Source organism: Fundulus heteroclitus, chromosome 7, assembly GCF_011125445.2.
Source record: "Fundulus heteroclitus isolate FHET01 chromosome 7, MU-UCD_Fhet_4.1, whole genome shotgun sequence".
NCBI classification, from domain to species: Eukaryota; Metazoa; Chordata; class Actinopteri; order Cyprinodontiformes; family Fundulidae; genus Fundulus; species Fundulus heteroclitus.
The window spans coordinates 37,545,420-37,561,637 of NC_046367.1; the positions used below are offsets into that span (position 1 = coordinate 37,545,420).

At 40.2% G+C, this 16,218-nt stretch overlaps 1 protein-coding gene across 4 annotated transcripts in view; it reads right to left on the minus strand.

Annotated features, from left to right (window-relative positions):
* epb41l5 (erythrocyte membrane protein band 4.1 like 5) overlaps positions 1-16,218 on the minus strand; it is a 55,699-nt gene that overhangs the window by 38,715 nt on the left and 766 nt on the right. For 3 of the 4 annotated variants that reach the window (XM_012882575.3, XM_012882574.3, XM_012882573.3), the window contains exons 2-3: positions 11,772-11,977; positions 2,660-2,764 (exon numbers count right to left, since the gene is read on the minus strand). In XM_012882575.3, coding sequence (XP_012738029.2) covers positions 2,660-2,764; positions 11,772-11,951 — 285 coding nt within the window. In that variant the 5' untranslated portion in view covers positions 11,952-11,977. The remainder of the gene's footprint in view (positions 1-2,659; positions 2,765-11,771; positions 11,978-16,218) is intronic. The other variant, XM_021308639.2, reaches the window with a different exon arrangement.

The following is a 16,218-nucleotide window of genomic DNA, read 5'->3' on the forward strand; positions in this document are numbered from 1 at the left end:
CACCAGCTAACGTTTGAGCCGGCGCAATAATTTAGAGAAATCGGGCTGTTTGACCGGAAGTCTTTTATAGACGTCCTGTAACACTTTTTAACAGACGCCCTGCAGCCAATCAGAATCACATATTCACCTAGACTGTGATGCAACAATAAACAATGTCAGGGAGCAAGGAGCCAGAGACAAAAACGTTAAGCTGGTAACCAGTCAGTCGAGCCACACCTGCAACCGTGGATACAAACTAACGATCTGTGTCAATTTATACATCACCACAAAAATAAGGTCAGAGTTAGTTGAAGTCAGCATGTTTAAGTTTAGAAGTTTCTCATAATATCTGAGCAGCTATATGAAAAGCCACATGGTAGGAATCTTTCATAGTTCATAACCAATCCCCTCTCACCCCTCCCCCAGCAACTACAAGTCAACTGGATTTCTAGGGAACTGCCAACAAAGTTTAACAATGCCGACCGAAAAGAAGAAGCCTATAAAAATAGCATTTTTCAGGAAGCAACCTTGTTAACTGACGCAAATAAAAAAAAAAAGCTGCTGTGTAACTGATAAAAAAAAAATCAGTGGCTTTCTTTACCTCTATGGCGGCTTTATCACAGAGTATATTAAAATCATTCATTAAAATATAGATTGGTGAAACTTAACTGGTCAAATACATCATTGACCTACCTTGCATAAATGCATGGTGCTTGACATAAAAGGTACAAAACATCGCAATCAAGCAGTCCTTTACAGTTATTTGAAGTTTTTAACTTGGTGAAGCTGAATTAATCCTGGTAACCAGTAAATCTGGGTATCATCTATGATTAGGGCTGGGCGATAAATCGATTTAATCGATTAATTCGAATTTACAATTCTTTAAGATTTCATTTTTGGAAAATCTGGATTTTATTTTGCCAATACACTCATTGGGTTTCCATGAAGAGAACAGCATGTGATGCTGGATATATGTTTAGGCAAATGTATTGTCAAAATATTGTTAAGTAGAAACTTTTTTTTACCATAATACGAGGTACTTCATTTACTTATTTACTTTTTTTAACTTAGTTTGAAGTTCACAAGTGCAGTGAAGCCTGTTCTTAGCTCAATGTGTAATACCACTTGTAGCAAATGTTTTGTTATATTTTCATTGTTTATAATGGCACGGCTGCCATCTTGTTTTACAAGCATGTTTCACAGCTTGTTTTTAGTTGCACTTTGAATTCAGGTCAACTCCCTGAAGAAATGCTTGACATAAAAGCAAGGTTTTAAAATAATTTCTTGAATTTCTTTTTATGAAACAAAAGGAGGGGAAAAAAAAAATCGATTAATCGGATTTGGTATGATAAAATCGGAGATTCATTTTTTAATCCATATCGCCCAGAACTATCTAGGATGAGCCGATTCAATACGAATATCAATATAGCTCAGCTCGATTTAATTTGATTCCAATATCGATATTTATTACTTTCAGATTAATGCTCAGTCATTTATTCAACAAAACCAGCCAAATATATTTATGTTCAATTTATTGTACACTGATATATTAACAGGAAAATAAAGTGCATTTGGTTCAATGCATTTAACGCATCACAGAAACCAAAAATGTGTCCAAACGTCTGATTTTAACGACGAAGGTGGTTCTATAATCCTGTCGGCCGTTCCGCAAATTCGTCTCACTTTCCCTTCCTTGCTGTGTACAGTAATGGCGCGCTGTACTAACGCCCCCTAGGGGTTGGGAGGCATTAAAAGCCAGAATATCGATATTAAATCGTTTTTAAAAACATCAATATCAATCTTTGTATCAATTTTTATGCACAGCCCCAGTAACCAGTGACTGTGTGCTGCAAAAGGCAACATTAAAACATAAATGCCTTCTATTTTGATGCCAAACAGCAAAGCTGGTTCTATAGGAGGCGTCAGGAAATATTCGCTGTGCAAACTTTTTATGAAACATTAGAAAAACAGAACATCTTTGTCACGGACAAACCTTTTAAATAGCAGATGAGCCTTTCACTTATTCGCTCCTGGAATAAAAAACGTGCTTATTTCTAATACAAATGCGCAGCTGAGTGAATAAAGGCCAGCAGCTAATTAATCAGTGGCCTGATTTTTTTCTGTTTCTTCCAGGCTTTACAGAGGCAGCTCAGAAGGAGATGGAGTCATGGTCGATGTGTAGCCATGTGTAAGTGGAGACAGGCTGATAACAGAGGAACTCGCAGCACTTTCTAGTTTCCTCTCCCCCACATTCCTCATCACATCCCCTCCCTCGCCCAACTTAAACATGCTCTCCACCCTTCCCCTGCGCTCGTCTCTCCCTCCGGCACCTCCCGCTACTTCAGTGGCTGGACAGGGTTTTCTGTGAAAGGAACCGGGTCACTGACTTAAAGCGGTTTGTGTAACAGGACAGCGGAACGGCCAGCGCTGACAAATCTCCCTTAACCAATCCCTTTAACCCGTTCGCTGAAAGGGAAGAGGATTAAGCTTTTTGTACAGATGAGCGAATGATTTGGAAGGAAATCAGACGTCTGACCAGGGAATGCTTCAGCGACTTGTGTCAGGGACAACAATTTATTTATGTTAACATGTCATCACATTTTTCATCGAGTTGACTTTTTCCTCCCCAAAAACTAATTTAAAGCCGCGTCTGTTCTCCTCGATGCAACGCGGTTCTTACCGGGACCTGTGCCGAGTCCATGAAGCGCAGTCCAAAGTAGTCTTTCTCCACGATGTCCAAATGGTACATGATCTGCTCAAACAGCTCTTCGCCTTTGGCTTTTTTCTGGCGGGACAAATAAAGAAAAAGCACAAAACACTGAATATTTTAGCGCCTCTGTGTCAGGGAGAGGGATCTTTAAAATATTGAAAACGCTCCAAAGTGCAGGAGACAAAAAAACAAAAAAAAACGTCCTTGTCACATTTAGTACACTTTTATAAGTACATTGTTTTTACATAGATACGTTTTTGCCGTCTGTGTGGAGGTTTTCCTGGGTAGAGGTCTACAAATCTTTCTCAGAATCAGGTGTTGGCCCGTCCGATCGGCCCGTACCAGTTACAGCCTGCGTTGGGCTGGAAACTGGGAAATCTGTTTTTAAAAAACGCTCTCAGTCACACGCACAGACTCAGACCACTGCTGAACTCCTCGCCGAGGATACAAGCTTCTCCTCTACCTTTCATTATATCAGCATCTATAGTTTCTTTTCAACGATCCCAGCGTTAGCAGGTTTTTAACTCAAGGGTTGCCAGAGAAGCATGAAAAAACGCTAATTTTTTACTAATAAAACCACTTGAAATGATCAGATTTAATACTTTTGAGATTACCTAACTTTGTTTTACTCTTTCCTATAAGGAAATGTTAAAATAAAACTCAATTACAAGCATCTAGTAATGACGCGGTGAATTAAATGGTGAATGGCTGCATTCTTTCTGCAGAGACGACAAAACGAACATAACCTCATCAACAGACTGACAAAATGCAGCAAAAGATTTATATTCAGCTCCCTTTACTCAGAAACCTGCAAATAAAATAACGTCCATCTATCTTCAGAGATCAGCCGATGAGTTAACAGAGTCCACCTGTGTGTAATTTAAACCCAGCATAAATCCAGCTGCTCTGTAAAGGCCTCGGAGAGAGTAGGTTGGTGAACTGACAGTCAGGAAGAAAGCCACGGTGAAAAACTGTACCAAACGTCCTGTTTGCCGTTATTCATCCAATTAAGAAGTGGACCTAGGGCTGGACGACAAATCAGTAACGATATAGATATTGACCGATAGACGTATATCGATGCTAGAAAAAAAAAAGGTAAATAAGAACTTCCAAACAGTAACAATTTTCCTTCCTTTTGCATTCTAGCCATGTAGGTTAATATTACAGTCATTACATCCTCCTAACCAATCACAAACGCAGACCCAGGAACCAAGCTCCGCCCCCTTAAGAGAGTTCAGAGAGTGCCAGTTCTTTTTTCTTTGTTAAAAACTTGCAGTTTTGGTAAAAAGTTGGTTGAACAAATGGTTTTGAATTCAGTGTTTGTGTGTTCTTTATTTTAAAATGGGTTAAAATAAGCAACAGCATAAAATGGCCGGGGCTGCACTTGAAATATGTTTTGAATTTGTTGATAAATGATCGATGGATATGTTTTCTATTTTATCGATTTTCCTATATCGTCCTGCCCAAAGTAGACCAACCAAACACATGGACGATGAGATAATAATAATAATAATAATAATAATAATAATAATAATAATAATAATAATAATAATAATAGAACTTTATTGATCTCACAATGGAGAAATTCACTTCTGCATCTTAACCCATGCCCTTGGGGAGCAGTGGGCTGCCACTTTGCGGCGCCTGGGGAGCAATTGGGGGTTAAGAGTCTTGCTCAGGGACCCAGAATGGCAGCTTGTGGGAGTTAAACTCAGAACCTCTGGGACTGAAGCTCTGTGCTCTAACCACTAGGCCACCACTCCCCTTGGTGGCCGAGTGGTTAGAGCACAGAGATGAGATCAACATGTAACTTTAGGGCCACAGTGAGCGTAAAACATGGTGGTGGCAGCATCATGCTGTGGGGAGGCTTTCCTTCCGCAGGGGACAGGGGGCTGATGGGAAGACGGGTGGAGCCAACCCTAAACATGCAGCAATAGCTGAGATGGAAATGGCTTTGATGAGTTAGAGTGGCTTAAAGCCTAAACCTGAAACCCACTCAGAATCTGACAGCACTGATGTTCACAGATAGCTATCTGGTCTGACAGGAATTATTTGACCATTTTCAAAGAAGGGAAGGAAAATAAAAGAATAGCCTAAGAGGCAAAAGCAGGAAAAGCTTATGAAATGAGTGAAATAGGTTGTAGTTTCATCCCAGAGACTTTGTGTCCAGCTGAGGGGGGCTGGCCCCATGCTAGCCGGCATAGTTAACAGGGCATACCGCACCCCTACAGTACCCATGGAGAGACAGTACAAAGGGCTTATTGTGTGTGTGCACTGCACCCAAGGTCTTGTTAGAGTGCTTGCACTGCTGTCTACGTTTTTCCACCGTTTCTTCCTGCCTCTGAGGACAACTTTCTCTCTTGGACACTCTCTCTGGTGTTGTTTACTTTGAGCTAAACGGCCGTAAATCACAGGTCCAGGGGTCCTCCTGGCGCAGCAACGCATTCATCTGCAGGCAGCACCAACGGCTCGTTGTCAGACGCGAGAACGTACCTCTTCACGTGGCAGAGTCACACCACAGCTCTACTCTTGAGTCATTTATCAGCGTTCGTGAGATTAACTTTTCTCCTGTGCTACAAATCACGAGAGCAAAAGAAGTAAAGTGGGGGTGAAAGGGTAAGAGGGGCGGTAAGCTCTGCGTGGAAGAGCTCAGAGGGAGTGCAAATAAAAAGTCTACACATTTAAAAGAATGAAATTAAATCATATTGGTGTGCAGAAACTGGACAAGCCTCTAAACAACAGACATGGCAACCACAAAAAATCCTGCAAAGTATTTAAATTAGCTCTTTACTTCCTGTGTACATTAGTGCTGGGTATCAACTAGGATCAGCCGATACAATACGATATTTATTACTTTCAAATTAATGATCAAAGTCATTCAATCAACAAAACCAGCCAAATATTGTATTTATGTTAAATTTAATAAACACTGATATAGTAACAGGAAAATAAAGTGCATTTGGTTCAATGCATTTAACGCATCACAGAAACCAAAAATGTGCTCAAACGTCTGATTTTAGGGACTTTTATAATCCTGTCGGCCGTTCCGCAAACTCGTCTCACTTTCACTTCTTCATTGTGAACAGTAACGGCGCGCTGTGATACCGCCCCCTAGGGGTTGGGAGGTATATCACTATTGAAAGCCAGAATATTAATATTAAATCGTTTTTAAAAACATCAATATTAATCTTTGTATCGATTTCTATGCACAGCCCAAGTGTACATGCACTTAAATTTAAAAAAAATTTACAGATGCTATTTTCTGACATGTTAGGTTTATGACAATGTAAATATGAAACCCAAGGAAAAAAAGCCCAGCATGGTAAAATCTGAGGACTCCAGTCCCTGGAAACCCATCCTGTAATGGCGGGGGTGAGGAGAACATGTTAATAAAAAATACTTTTACCTGCAGTGAAATGGGTGGATGCCATATATATTGCTGCACTGCGTCACACCTGTGCGACCATTGTTTATACACTTTGGCATACGGTGGAGTTAAAATCGACCTTATCTTGAGTTTTAATAACTTTATATTCTAACACGGAGTTTAAACGAAGCTCAACTTCTTTATCTATCCACAAGCTCAAAACTCCCGGGGCCGTGATTCATTCCTAGCAGGAAGTCATGGTTGTTTTGAAGGATCCTAATTGGCTGACATAAGTTTTATTTTTTTTATTTTTGTTTAGTTTTTTTTTTCTCTTTTTTTCCCCTTCTCTTTTTTCGAGGAAAAAAAAGAAGAAAAAAAGAAAGAAAAAGAAAAAAAAAGGAAAAGGGGAAAAAAAGAGAAAAAAAGGGAAAAAAAAGGAATAGGAAAAAAAAGAGAAGAAGAAAAAAAGAAAAGAGAAAAAAAGGAAGAAAAAAAGAAGAAGAAAAAAGGAAAAAAAGAGGAAAAAAAAGTTTTAGTTTTGCGGTACACTGTACCCTATGGATCTGTTTTTTTTTTTTTATTTTTTTTTTAAATGCTCCGTAGTGTATTTCTGCGGGTTGGTGTGGATGAAAACTTTTAAAAAAAAAAAATAAATAAATAAAATAAACTCCTGTCTCTATTGGTATTGTTTTTTTTTTTAAATGTTACGGTTTTTTTTTAAACCCAGCTACATGTGGACTGGCCCTTAAAGTACTCTTTTATTTCATCCAGCGCAAAAGTCAGAATAAAACGAGTAAAAAAGGCAGAACTGATGAAAAGCCTTTTAAAGAGTCCGGCAGTAATCCACGTTGAACAAGAAAGCAAGAGAACAGAGAGAACGAGTCCAAGCTGATAACATTCCCCAGAAAACCACCTCAGTGAGAGCACAATACAACCTCTCTGTGCAAACTACAATGAGCTGATAGCACAAGAATTCGGCCAGCCTCACACTTGACACCACTTGTGACGCATAGGTAGTAAAAAGCAGGTTTTACGCTGCGCAGGAATTCTTTAGTATCAAAGACAAATCCACACATTTGTTCCTGAAATATTCAGTATGCAAGACACCGAAGCTGTAAGAGATGACTGTCATCGACTCGGCTGCAGATCTGCACCAACAACTCCAGTAGAAACAAAACATTTAGATCGATTGGCCAGGAAAAGAAATGCATGTTTTCTCAAAAACATGACAATAACAGTATTGTGCAAAAGTCTAGAGCTGCTCCCCAGATTCCTTAGGCTTTTCTTCCAAGGAGCCAGACTTTTTGCTAATTTTATAGAGGGAACATATCGTGCAAAATCTAATTTTTTTAACCCTTAAATGCATTTTGTTGTGTACTTGGAGTCTACAGGAGTGCAGAAAATCTTAATTTATTCTGACCAGCTGCTGCATAGATATCTTTAGATTTTTTTTAGGTCATGTTCTTTCAAGCTGTTCAGTTTTCTCTGTTCTCTAGTACCTTTTTAGAACAATTACGTCAGTATCTGAAGCAGAGCGGCTAAACAAGGTCATGGACTTCAAGCTGACCAATTTTGCAAACCTGCCATGTTTATTTCTCTGAGCGATTCTGTGGTCCGAGGTTCAACAGTTACAACTGGACAATTAAAAAATATTCAGTTATAACGCCGTCCCCCAGCAAACTACAAAAATGGCCGAACAGGGAGGAGTGTAGGTTAATACTACAGTCATAACATCCTCCCAATCACAACACAGGCCCAGGAACCAAGCTCCGCCCCCTTCAAAGAGTTAAATCTTTAGATTTAAAGAGACGGTGCGCACCAAAGGAGTTGCTCTCAGCCGGACGTCAGAACAGGGGTAAAGAGGGGAAACGTGGGGGGGAATTAACAGGGAATTCAGGCCAAAGCATTGAACTTCAACTTTATATAGACCACAACTGACCAAGAAGAACTGAAAGGCATGACCTGTCCCCTCTTAAAATGGGGTCCATCAATATTTCTTTAAGATTTCTGAAGGTCTTACAAAGCTTCACACAATTTTAGTCGAGTATCTATTTGTATCAGACTCCTTTCTTTATAAGGTCACTTCTGACCTGTGAATCAGTGCAGCTTAAAAAGACTCATGAAGTTAACTGTGAGACAACTCAGCACAAAGCATTGTTTGCCATTACTGTATATTCTTCTATTAGTGCTAAAGTTAACAGAGGGGATGCTTTAACTAGGTGAATCCTTGTTGAAGTGAACACCCTGTAGTCTGGCGTCCTTCGTGTATTCACAGTTGGTCCTCAGGGATGAACACTAGAGCTCCCCTAATTCATTTGGACAGATCAACAATCTTAACAGAGAGGTTTTAAAAGATCAAATCTTTGACTCGTCCATGTGTCTCCATGGTTCAGAGTGTGAATACAGGTAGTTTGCAGGGCTTCTGCAACTCTGAGTTACATTTAAGACTTTGGGAAATTTTTTAAGACAATACGGTGAAGTTAGATTTAGAAGTTAAATCTACCTTCACCGTATTGTTTCCTTAAACTACCAGCCGATGTAACTAAATAAAAACATGTCACTAAAGCCGGGCATACACTGTACGGGTTTTTGCCTTTTTTGGCTGATTCTTCAGTCGTACGAGAATTTTTTGGAGTTTCAGCTTGATCGTGGTCCTGTGTCGTGTCATATACCGGGGTAACGAGGGGCGATTAGCCGCTCATGACCACCTCCTGTAAAATCAAACATGTTTGAAATTCAGTCGGCCCTCATGAGTAATCGTGAGCTCCTCCTGCTGTTGAAGCGGAGTTACGAGCGTCTACGAGCCGATTTCCCCTGACCTTGCGCACTGCGCCTGTGCAAACAACTACATTCTTCTTCTTCTTCTCAAACAAAAACACAGGAGTGGAGAGAAGTATGGCGGCGGTACGTGTGACATGGAGTCAAAATACGGAGGAGCAACTTGTAGAATTGCCAAGGCAGCGCGTTTCGTCTAGTGAGCCTCATATTTAACAGTGAGCATTGACACTTCCGCCCTTTTCTTCTTCTACTGTTGACATTTGGCTTCCAGGTAGTAAAGTCCGAGTAGCGCCATCTCTCTACGGTGCTGAGTCCTACGTAGGGCTGGATGATATAGAACAAAAGCTTATCGATAAAAAAAAAAAATGCATATTGATCGATATCGATAATTATTGAAAATATTTAAAACCATATTTTATGTGCAGCTCTGCCTGGACATTCTATGATATTGCTAAATGATTTAATTTTAATAAAGAACACAAACACAGAATTCCAATTAAATCTTTATTTAACCAACTTTTTTAACCATAACAGAATTTTTTTTAAAGAAAAATAACTTGAGACCTGAGTTATATTATTAAATAAGACTTTATTATTAAATAAAGACCAAAATAAATATACCAAATAAATAAAATAGCCTATTTAGGTGGGAATAGTACACTAGTTACTCTCAGGTTTCATAATTGAGAGGCTGACGCAGGTCCAAGGTTGTGACGTGTAAGGATGCAGACTGCAGCTCAGTTTGCGCTGATTCCCGGCACTCGTTGCACAATTTAGGGAGCGCTGTTAGAGAAAAACTTGCGTCCCGGAACTTTATATCGGACTTTATACCTCGCGGAGTGGCGAGTAATTGTTTGAAGCCAGGTTTTTTAACTGCAGACAACAGCAGCATGTCCGCAGTGTCGCACGGGGCTGACACAGCTCGCGCAGCAGCGGTGTGCAGAGTGATGGTTGGTTGCGTTACCAGACTCTGTTTTTACCGGTTCCTTGCCAGTTTTACAAATCACTGGTTTATTTCTGTCAGGCTGGTGAACTAGTAAAACCCCGTTTTGGGACCGTGTCCTCCGCCGCTCCTTGCTGTGGATTTTGAACGCACAGTGTGAGCAGCCAGGTCATATCAGAGTGTCGGGCCGCACAGTGTAAGAACAGACATGGTGAGCTGTGAACGTTTAAACCCTACGGTTTCGTCATACAGTTTGAGCTGTACATGAGTACAACGATTGAAAATATCATACAGTGTGTGTATGCCATAAGTGACACAAGCGGAAACTGTGGTGTACAGCAGATAATCAGCTGGAGAAGACCAATCAGTTAATTTTTCCTCCTCCGTTTATCAGCTGAAGGTTTTTCTGACCTTCTTTCTCTGCACACCATGTTCCTGTCCATAAGACGGTCTGGATTGTGCTAAACTATTAGCTGAGAACCAAAACCAGCATTAAAAAAAAAATGCAAAAATTTGACAAGTATTTCTAAATAAATCTTTAAAATAAAGTTCGGCAGCTTCAAAGCAAAACACAGCAGCCTTAGAGGAGACTCCAAACATCTGAACAATGCTCTGCTTCAGCACAGACGGAAGGAAGGAGAAACTGAGAAGGCGTGAGATGGAAGTGAGGAGGAGGAGGAGCGAGGAGGAGCAGGGAGAGGTGGCCGCATGGATGAAGAGTCCAGCGTGTCCTGTGATGCCGTCATGTGCTCTGGGGAGAGGATCATGGACTTACAGCCGATCACCTCCGCTCCAAGACACACTTGAGAGGCTTAGCCGGACCGCTCTACTGACACGGGAACACAGCGGTCACCAGAACGCCGCCGTCATTTTTCACATCATCGTGTCTCCAACCAACAACAGATCAAGCCTTCACAGAGTTTGACTCCATCACTCAACATTTGCTAACTCTGAAGAGGAATAAGCAGCAGAGAAACCGACGGGAGAAGACAGAACCTAACCCTCTACATCAGGGGTGTCAAACTCATTTTGGTTTAGGGGCCGCATAAAGCTTAATCTGATCTCAAGAGGGCCACACGAGTAAACTCATTGCAAGATTAAATAGAACTAATAAATGTGGACTTGTTGTTGGTTTTTCATATTAAATTAATTTCACTTTTACACAATATATTATGAATAACCTCAGCGTTTTTAAGAAAAGTATGTGTAATTACAACAATACTTTTACTCAGGTAAACATTTACTTGTGCATTATGCATAAGAAATGATCACAGTGATTATACAATGTTGAAAAACATTTTTTTCACATTTTTTGGAACTTAAAAACACTGTCCTACATGACAAAATCATCCCATCAAACAGATAAAAATTAAGAAATGATTAAAATTTTTCCACACCTGAAGCTTAATCTGCTAATTCAAACACTGTCTTAAAACACTCGTGGACAATATAGGAACTGCATATTTTCAATTAAACGAAGTACATGTTTTTTTTCAATAATTGTTTTATCATTCTCTTCCTTTTATCTCCTCTTTCTTTCATCTTTTCTTTTTTCTTCTTCTTGTTCTTACTTTCCTCTCCTACTGTCCCATTGTAGTGTCCATATGATTTGAGATATTCCCCGCATGAATCATAATAAAACTATTCACATTCATAAATCAAGTGGAGCACTATGGCAAAAGTAGTACTGCTCTACTTGTGAAAGTCAAATCTGATGAGCTTTTTTTTGGCATTAAGACAACAATTCTTATTGCCACATTGCCAGACAGGACGCTGTTAAAAAAAAACAAAAAAAAAAAAACGTTTTTTTTTTTTTTTATTTATAATGATAATGCATTTAGCCACAGGGCCGGACTAAATTGTTCGGCGGGCCGTATGTTTGACACCCCTGCTCTACATAATGCCTTTAGTTCCAGAATGTCCCTTCGTATTTATCTGCATCGCGCACATGTACGTCCCGTTGTCCGGGCAACGCCTGGAGCCACGCTGCTTACCGGCAGGTCGACGCTGACGTCCGTCCCGTCCAGTAGGGAGACGCGGCAGGTGATGATCGACGTGGCGTCGCCGGCCGCAGGGATGTGCGTTACGGCCCGCTGTGCTTCTCGTAAACGGGCCTTCTCTGCGTGTTTGCGGATGGACCGCCGACCCAAAGTCCTGCGCAGAAAGCTCAGCATGACGGGGGACAGCAACAGTACCACACCTGTTAACGGAGAGAGACGTTAGCTAGAGACTGTGCTAACGGTCAACCCATTATTAGGCCGCGTCGACGAAGGAAACTCCCCAATGAAATCCAGGGAGTAGAGACCAGTTAAGATAGGAGATTTACTGGATTAACATCATATTTGACCAAAAAAAAAAAAAAAAGAAAAAAAAGAAATCAATCAGCTTTTCTTTAAACAGGGTGCTTGCTCTTTTTCCAAATTAAAATTCCAGACTTTTTTTAAAACTGATGTTTTTTTTCCCCCAAGACCTTAACTTTATGTACTTGTATACTTGTGTGCCTACTGCCTACTTCATTGGTTGAGATTGTACAAACTGTTTATTAGAAATGTTAATTTTTTATAGGCTAGTATTCAATGAACAAATGCATTATTCACAGTAAATTATGCTTTTACTGATGAAAACGTTTCAAAACACGAAAATCACAAGTACATGAATCTCACATCAAACAAGTGTTTGATTCCATTAGGCTAATACAGCACGTGACCAGTTAGTAAAATTATAGTTTTATAGCCTACCTTCCTATTTCTCATTTCACAATGTCTTTGAGCATACTGTAAAATTCTACCATACATTTTTTTTCCCATACTTTATTAAGACTTTCACACAAAATTCAAGACTTTTCAAGGTCTGGAAAACAGTGTTTCAAAATTCCATACTTATTAAGACTTTCAAGACTTGCGCAAGCACCCTGTTTAAAGAATAGATGCTTGTCAGGGTGTGATCCTTGCAGTTTGCAAAGAACGTCGATTGCTTATTGGTTTGAAACCATCCACACATTTCAGGCTCCAGAAATACCGGTCGGCCTTAATTATCTGCACGTTCCATAATTTTTAAAGTAAACTGTTATAAAAAAATCTGTTTTCAAGCTGAAGTTTGGGAGGATTCATGTAGAAGTGAAGAATCTATTAAAGGACGCCCAACAAAGTGGAAGCAACTATCCGAGTCGCAGCTTCCACTTTACCAAGGGTGCGTTCACGCTGAATGCAAACATGGTGAATGTAGCGAATGGTTTACATGTAAAGGCGCGGTTCAATTCTATTAAATTTTATTTATGTAGCGCCAATTCATCATACATGTCATCTCAAGGCACTTTCCAAAGTCAATTTCAATCAGATTATACAGATTAGTCAAAAAGTTTCCAAAGGAAACCCAGCAGGTTGCATCAAGTCTCTCCAAGCAGCATTCACTCCTCCTGAAAGAGCGTAGAGCCACAGTGGACAGTCGTCTGCATTGCTGATGGTTTTGCAGCAATCCCTCATACTGAGCAAGCATGAAGTGACAGTGGAAATAAAAACTCCAGCAGAAAAAAAAAAAAGGTGCAGAAGATGCAGCAATAGCACAACGGGAAGTTTCATTCAAGTTCAACATCCCGAACATTAGATGAATTGTCGAGTTAAGGGTCCTCCTCGTCCATTTATTTAAGTGTGAAAACGTGTTTCATATATTATATTTAGACATTAAAAATCAGGCTCTCTTTCTTTTGAGCAATGATTGATTTACTGACTGAGGACAGATGGAGAGGTGCACTGCAGCGGGGATAGAGCGCATGTAGGTGGTGTCCTGGAGGCTGATCTGTCCCCCCATGCGAGACATCAGGTCCTCATACTGAGTCCTGGACAGACGGGAGGACAACTGGACGCAAATGTCTTCCAGACGCAGCTATGGAGGATCTGGTGGACCCAGGGACGCCGGCTCTGACGCCGTTGTTCGGCTTCCCACGTTACATGCTGCACAGTGACCCGGTCGGTAAAATCCATGGCTCCATCCGAACTCCCTTAATAGCTCCTAGCTCCTGCTCCAGGACCTTCAATGGGGTCAACAGTCTCTACCTGGGGAGGAAAGGAGCCTCAGGCCTTGTGATCTCCTCTCTCTGGACATTTTGGTTGATCTCCATGAGGGGGCTGTGCTGATACGTCATGTCACGCAAAGGATTGTGGGATACCTTAAGGCTTCTTGCCGCCGGTGAGGGACATCGTGGGGTTCCTAGGCAAAAGCTAGCCACAAGACGTAGCATTCAGGCTAATTCTCCTACCTCCTTCCTTACTGGCCGCACTTTTCACGCACTTCCACTTTGGCTAAAGGGTCATTGCTCTATAGGGGTGTTTGGATTGAACCTAGGGCTGTACGATTATTCAATAACAATATATATCGATCGATAGGCATATATCGATAATAGAAAAAAGGGTAAATAAAAAGTTCAATAGAATAACAGTTTTCCTTCCTTTTCCATTCTAGCCATGTAGGTTAATATTACAGTCATTGCATCCTCCCAGCCAATCACAAACGCAGGTCTAGGAAGGCATCACCAAGCTCCGCCCCCTTCAAAGAGTTTAGAGAGAATGTTTCTTTTTTTTTTTTAAAGCACCAGCGTAAAGTGGCCAGGACTGCATTTAAAATATATAATTTTAATTTCTTGATCATTATTGCTATTAATCAATATGATTTCTATTTTATCGATATGCTTTTTTTCTACATCGTCCAGCCCTAATTGAACGCATGTCTGCCATGGTGAGCTAAAACAGACCAGAAGAGCTGGCAAGTGGATAGACATTCCTCCTATTTCATGATGAGGTGAGTTGGGCTAAATGTCACCGCCTTGTCTGAACGAATCGTTTAAAGGAGAGAGGCGAAATGTCAAGCGGCCAACGGCAGACGATCAACGTGAAAACTTTGCATTGTTCATGTTCGGTGTGAACGTACTGTAAGGAAGGCTTCACTGCTTTTAGGGGAATCTAGAGGCCTTTGATTGGCTGCATATTTTTAAATGAATTGACAAACTTGACTGCATTGTTTGATAACTGTTTGGTAACTGGCTTGGATTCCGGCTTTTCTTTTCCCGTCTTTATGATTGGATAAAATTGACTACTTACTGTATGCAAAGAGCCTCAAGATGGCATTTGTTGCAAATTGATCAAATGTTATAAACTGAACTGAAAATCAAAAGTACCAACCTGGACAGGTTTTAAAATGGCTACAAACATTTCACATTTTTTGTTGTTTGCAAAAACCTTACTCCATTTGTGAAATGTGAACATAAAAAGGTGGATTTTAAAAAAAGAAATTGGTAGTTTTTTTGCATTTAGAAGTTTAGGTTTAGATTATATATGTACAGCATTTCTCTAAACTAAAAAAATAAACTAATTTTCAAACCAGTCTGCTTGTGAAAACACACAAAAATAAAACAATTACATTTTTTTTTTTTGGAAGTCAAATCATCTTAGATAAGGTCGAGCTTGAAACTTGGATCAAACTGTCAGGTCTTGAGTCAGATCTTTGCAGAATATTTTATTTCTTGATGACATGTTAGATCAAATTCATCTGCTGGAGGTTTTTCTTTAATCTCCATTCTAAAGAGCAGGGATGTCCAAAGTGCGGCCCGGGGGGCCTGTGGTGGCAACTGGAATAGCACTGTGTGCAAAACATAACGAAAGGAAAATGACTTTTGCACCACTATGCATGTGTATAACAATGTGCTAAACTTATGCAACGGCATTTATAGTATACCAAGCAGCCAGAACATTATGACTCCTAACATGTGAATTTTGGAGTCATAGGGGAGTTCTGCTTTGTTTGACTGCTAAATAAAACTTAGAAAGCATAACTGACACATTTCTACTCAGAGCTTAAAAATTTGGGCATAAAAATCCCAAATTGCTCTCTTTTCTGTCAATTTGAATTCATACTCCTAAAGAAGAGTTACATTTAGGTTAATTGTTCACCCTTTCCAACTTCTACTACTAGACAGACTGAGAAATGTATGTCTACAGATCTTATTTTTAAACACTGCAATTACTCTAAACCACAGGTGTCAAACTCAAGGCCCGCGGGCCAAATCTGGCCCTTCACGGTAAATTATCCGGCCCTCGAGAGCCCAAAAAAAAAGCCATATTTCCTTTTAAAGTGAATAAAGTGGCTAAATCTGTGCCTCCTGTAAGTGTAACTCACCCCAATATCAACTTTTTTTTGCAGATAAACTGTATAAACTGGGCCTAAAGGTGCTACTTTTATGTTACTGTGCATTTTTTATACTACTGTGTGAACTGGAATGAAATTATGAAATGAAAAGTATCGTCTCTACACATGCAGGCGGCCCTTTTAATGACTTCATGATGCCAAAGTGGCCCCATATAGAAATTAGTTTGACACCCCTGCTCTAAACCAACTCAGTCCACGGTTTAAAGTCTAAGTATTTTTTAATTAGATCTGGGGCCCTTCAGA